This window comes from Lichenostomus cassidix, unplaced genomic scaffold (assembly GCF_008360975.1).
Source record: "Lichenostomus cassidix isolate B80296 unplaced genomic scaffold, HeHo_3.0 HiC_scaffold_763, whole genome shotgun sequence".
Classification (NCBI taxonomy): Eukaryota; Metazoa; Chordata; class Aves; order Passeriformes; family Meliphagidae; genus Lichenostomus; species Lichenostomus cassidix.
Window position 1 is genome coordinate 16,787 of NW_028147660.1, and position 6,042 is coordinate 22,828.

The 6,042-nt window shown below is 47.9% G+C and overlaps 1 protein-coding gene across 1 annotated transcript; it reads left to right on the forward strand.

Moving 5' to 3' along the window:
- Positions 1-206: 206 nt before the first annotated feature.
- On the forward strand, positions 207-1,392 carry LOC146420961 (uncharacterized). The gene has a single exon (XM_085047854.1). It carries the CDS (start codon positions 280-282, stop codon positions 1,225-1,227), a length of 948 nt encoding a protein of 315 aa, XP_084903980.1. The 5' UTR covers positions 207-279; the 3' UTR covers positions 1,228-1,392.
- The last annotated feature ends 4,650 nt before the right edge of the window (positions 1,393-6,042 follow it).

Below are 6,042 nucleotides of genomic sequence, written 5' to 3' on the forward strand. Positions count from 1 at the left end.
TCCTCTTTCCCCGCCCTGCCTGCTTCGGGCAGCCGGGCACTGCAGATGCAGCACTGAGGGTGAGCTGTGCAGGAAAATGTCCCACCGGGGTGGCTGTGGGGTGGGTGATGGGACTCAGGGAGCCGGGAGGGTGTCCTTCTCCAGGGGCCTGCCCATTGCTTCCTCCCTTGCCCCAGGACAGCCAGTGACCATAGCTTCTCCTTCCTGCAGGATGTGACAGCAGTGAGGGCAAATAGTTCCTAATCCTTATCTCTTGACAACGTGCTGCAGAGCACAAAAATGTCCACAGAGACAGACAACAACTGCCCCATCTGCCAGGACACTTGTAAGGACATGGCTTCTACTCTGCCCTGTTACCACCAGTTTTGCCTGGGTTGTATCCTGCGGTGGACACAGAGAAATCCAGTGTGCCCACTCTGCAGAAGAGCAATAGTGACCGTCCGATTTTCTGATCATGGAGAAGATGACTATCTGGAGACATCCATCACAGTCCATGAGGAGCTGCCAGATGGCAGCAGCCAGGCAGGGAGAGCTCCTGACAGCCTGGATGAGAACAGCTCCCATTCTCCTGTGGTGTCCCCTTCATCTTCCCCACTGGGGACACTGTCCTCAGCAGAGCAGGAGGGTTCAGGGCTGGAGTTTGTGGGGAGTGTCCTGCCCGAGCTCTGGGCAGAACTCTTCAGTCAGCAGCAGCATCTCCTGGACCCTGTGCGGCCCTGGCTACGTCAGAGGCTGGAGGGAATATACCGGGGCAGGTGGTGGGTGGCAGATGCCTTAGAGAGCAGCATCTTGCATGGCCTTTGCATCCATGGGCCAAATGCCGAGCTGCTGGTTGAGGTGCTGCAGCCTCTCCTCGAGGAACACACGGCAGCGCTGGTGCATGGCGTCATCAGCATCATTGTGGGCCAGTGCAGCAAAGAGGCCCAGAGGCTGCTGCGCTCTGGTGCTGTCAGGGATGAGAACAATGGCCCTGTGGCCAGTGCCAGCTCCAGCTCCAGCCCCAGCTCCAAATCCAGCAACTCCAGGAGCTCCAGCTTCAGCAGCAACAGCTCTGGCTGCAGCTGCAGCTGCAGCAGCTGCTGCTCCAACAGCTCCAGCAGTTCCCAGCAAGGGACTCTTGACAGCAGCCCCACAGGCTCTGATGAGGAGGAGGAAGCTGGTACATCAGAGGCCTCCCCCTGCCCAGGGCAGCACTCACAGCCCCTCTGCTCCCAGGGCAGGGACTGATTGTCCACTGAGCCCCAGCATGTCTGACAAAAGAGGGAGCCCAGGCCCTTCGACTCTCACCAGGCCTGCCAGAGGCTGCCCCACCGACAGCTCTAGCAGGGCTCTTGCAACACTTTATTCAAGGAAAAGGGAATAAATTTTTATTTCCCTCACAAAATCTCTGGGTGCTGTTTTCTCTCCCTTCTAATGCCCCTCCCTTTCCCCTTAAGCCCCACCGTGGGTGGCACTCAGGTGCTGGGGGGCACAGCCATGGGCTCCAAGAGCCACAGGGCCATGGCAGCGGCACCTCCTCCCACACGAAATGCTGCTGCAGCTGCACACCCACAGGGCAGCAGATCCCAAAGGCAGAGAGGGCAGCAGGGGCAGCTGGTCCTGCCACAGGACCACGCCCTCAGCCTGCCTCCACATTTTGTCATCCCTGCCCACTTAGAGAGGGGAGTGATACAGCAGCTTTGGTGGGTGCCTGGCCAGGGTCCAGCCAGGGTTAACCCTCTAGATTTTTCACATCTTGTTCTGTCCCAACTGGCTCAAGGGCTACTGCAGAAACAGTTTCATTTGTTCAGGACCTCACTTAAAATTATTCCTACATGCCACATCTGACTATACTCTGGAATATGCACTCTCCAAAAACCCACAGGGCCTAGGAAAGTGTGTGTTTCCTTCTTGCTGGTCAGTGGGAACAGATCTGCTATTTTGTTGACTGAATTCATTGGCATCTGATGGTATGCATCTTGACATTTTACTCCTAAAATATTAATTTCCTGGGCAGGTCCCTTCCCCTTACTTTGTTTTATGGCAAAGCCAGCTTTCAGGAGGATCTGGATTATCCTCTCTCCTTTCTCAAAAACTTCCTCTGCTGTGCTGTCCCATACGATGATGTCATTGATGTACTGCAGGTGTTCTGAAGCCTCATCCTTTTCCAGTGCCATGGCAAATGGTGGGGCTATGTTTCCAGCCTGGGGGCTGTACTGGATGCCTCTGCAGGTGAAAACAAACTGATGAAGGAATGGAGAAAAATGCATCAGTTATGTCGATGGTGGCAGCACTTTGCTGCTGTGGACTCCAGTTTGCACTGAATTTCGAGCATGTCTGGAACAGCAGCACTCAGTGAGGGTGTGACTTCATTCAGGCTGTGACACTCCCCTGCCAGTCTACACTCTCCCTTAGGCTTATGCACAGGCCATATGGGACTACTAAAGGCTGACGGAGTCTTGCTGACCACTCCTGGGCTCTCCAGATCACGAATCATCTCATGGATGGAGGTCATGCAGTCCTGGCTGGGGCAGTGCTGTTGACAATGCACTGCTGTGGTAGCAATCAGCACCTCTTGTTCTTCGACCCTCAGCAGAAAAGACCCACAGCAGACAGGTCCTCTGAGACACCAGGGAGCAGCTGTCTAATTTCCTCTGTCTCCACAGCAGCTATCCCAAAAGCCCAGGGATGCCCTTTTGGGTCCTTGAAATACTGTCTCCTGAGGTTATCCATGCCGAGGATACACAGGGCCTCTGTGTATATACTCTGGGCCAGGAGTGTTTTGCCATCTCTGGCTGGTTGAGCTGAAGGCTCACTTCAGCTTCCAGATGTTGGGATTCCCCCTGTCACCCCAGGAACAGAGATGGATTCTGTCCCTCCATATCTCAATGGCATCAGGGTCCATTTTGCACTGGTGTCCATCAAAGCCTTCTACTCCTGTGGGCTTGAAGTGCCAGACCATCAATCCACACAGGCCAGGAAAGCTGACTGTCTCTTTCCTGCACTCAGCTGGGGGCAGAGCCCCTCTAGTCCTGGTCATAGTGCTCATTGATCACTTTTAATAAATATGAACTGGAGGTCCCTACAAGAGAATCAAAGTAACATCGGCCTTCCTATTCTGTCTGAGAACTTGTCCACTGGAAACTACAGCATATTTACCCTTGCAGAATTTCGTGTTGTAATGTCAGAGACTGGAAAGATCAATGTCCTGAGCGATTTTGGGATGTGTGTGTGTGGAGGAGGACAGGTTGGCCTTTCCCAGGCAAGGCAGTGAACTGCCCCACACCTTGCCAAGAGCCTGTATCCCAGCCTGGCAGAGCTGCCGATCATTGGCACACTGGAGGAAATGTCCCACACTCCACCCTGGAGCTGTGACCCAGCTTCTGAGTGGCCAAATGACTAGAAGTCCCATCTGGGGGAGGGCCCATGAAGGCTGAGGGGTATTTAAGGCTCAGCATGGGGCTACATGTCTTGACCTCATGCTGAGGCCTACCTACCTTCATCTTGACATTTCTATCTGAACACCACTGGAACCCAGGGGTTGGGATGTATATGTGTGCTTTTCTATATCTTTTCTGTTCTTTCTTTCTTTCTTTCTCTCCTTCTAATTTCCTCTTCTTGGAACATTTTGAGTAACTTAACATTGGACACGTTTAGAGTTTGCTAAGTTGAATGGGTCAAGTTAATGTTTGGAGAAGTATTTTATGTTGATTGGATGATGTACCAAACCTTTTGCCAAAGATCCCTCATTTTCTAAAGTTTGCCAGTAAAGTTGTTTGGACCTCTTGAGAATATCTTGTTGATATTTCACCCATGCATTTCACCCAGAGTACAAGAACCATTGTAACCCCTTTCAAAAGCCCTGTTAGTGAGCTAATTGGGGCCTTACAGATGGTTGTTCTTCCTCAAAAACAGCTTTCTTCACTTTTTCTGTGGAATTCCAGCCTTCAGCCCTCATTTAGTTACCTTTTCGCTAAGGACAGATTTCAGCATTAAATGCCAGCCTTGCTTGGAAAATGAGTATATTCACCATTGAACCAGCTCCAACCTAGCTCCACAAGTCAAATGGGCAGGTGCATCTCACCAAAAATGAGATTACATCTCAGCAAAAATTTACATCTCACCAAAAAAGAATATCTCAAAAGCAAAGGACAGTCTACTTTTCTTATTCTTGATTAGGATATACATCAGGTTTATCCTGATGGTATGAATGTTAATTTCTTGAAATGAATTCAGCTACCAGACATGAACTTAATCAACACTGCCAGCACACCAAAAAAACTTTTTGCAGAAAGGAAAAGGTGATTGGTTTAGCAGTGCACACTGTAAAGGAAGAACAGCATCATACATTAACATTCCTATGCATTTCACCCTCAAGGTGCTGGTTTGTTGGGTGTAACCTGTAAATCCCATGACTGACTATATCCCTTAGATGGGCCAGAAATAGCATGCTGAGATAGATATGAACCTTTCTGAGAAGTGTAGGGGCTTTCTTCTTGTTGCTGACTTTACCGACATTAAAGCAGAATATTCAGGGTTTACAGTGACAGTGCAGATCCTATTGCATAAGGGGCAGTGACATGGAAAAGGAATTGCTTACAGCCAGATTGGTTAGAGGCTTTTTCTTAAAAACTTTGTTTCAAGTCCCACAGAACTAAGTTCTGACTTAGAACAGAAAGTGAAACACTGCAAAGATTTTGAGCCAAACCCCCATCTCCCATGCCTCAGCCTCAACACAGAACCTTGTCCATGGGGATATTTTAATGTGACACAGGGAGAACAGCTACAAAATGCCAATAACTAAATGACTATTTCATCTGAGGAAGTTGCTGAGCCAGCAAGTTCATGCCACCCTGATGCTCTGTAAAGGATGCCTGTGATTCACAAGCACAACACCATTTACCCACTTCCCAAAAAAATTGACACATCTAGTCCAAATACAGATGACAAATCTCTTGTTTACAAGCACCTCTTGAAAGACATCTCAAATCTGTTTTTCACAGGATTCATCTGTAAACCGGCCCTATATTCTGTCAGGATCCTTATGAGATGGCACTTGCACAGACCCACATCAACCATTTCAGTATGGGACTTTTAGAGCAGCAAGCTATGCAGCTCTTTGTGTCAGGAGACTGCTCTTAAGCATTTTCACACCATATTTCACAAGAGCAATTCAATCCTCATGTCAGCTACAGCCTGAAACATAAAGACAAGATCACTGCAGAGATATTGTACTCAAATGTTGAGATTCAAACACAACAATGAAAAAAACAACCCCAAATTTGAAACGGCAATAATTAGAAGCAAACAAAAAATAGAGATCCTTGATGCACCAACTTCAGGACACAGAAATTCTTTCTAATACTAGGTTGCCTATACACCTACAATCTTCCTTTCCTAATGCTTCAGTTTTTGAATGTCTATGCACAGAAGTGACCAACTACACCACTAAATAAACTGTCACACTACTGCAAGAAAAACTCCACCTTCCATTATTTCATGGAATCTCCTTCTCTTTTAAAACACCACAATGGGCAGTCTCCTGTTCAAAACTATATGCCAGCTATTCTAAACCATTGGGAAAGAAAAGCCCAAAACAAAACAAAACAAAAGAAATAATTCAAAGCATAGAAATAATTAATCCAAACAACATTTTGGAAAGCCACGGCTATTTGTGAACAAAAGATGCTCAAACTCTCAACATTATTTTCTTTTAACATATTAGTCAAAATTATTTATATTCAGCAACTACTTCAGCAGCAAATAAACCCACAAGTCCGCCAGTGATGAATCAAAACATGACAGAAACTCCACAGAAAACGTAGCTTTGTTTTCTAGGAACTGCATAGAAAACATCTCCAAGTTTTCTTCACTTGGCAGCCTGGGTAAAACCAGGCTCATGCGCATGATATCCAAACATTTACCACCAGGGTGAACATGTCAAGCTCAGACACACACAGACACACAGAGACATAGACACACACACAGAGACACACAGACACAAAAACGGACACACACACACACATACTCACACTCACTCTCACTCTCACACTCACACTCACA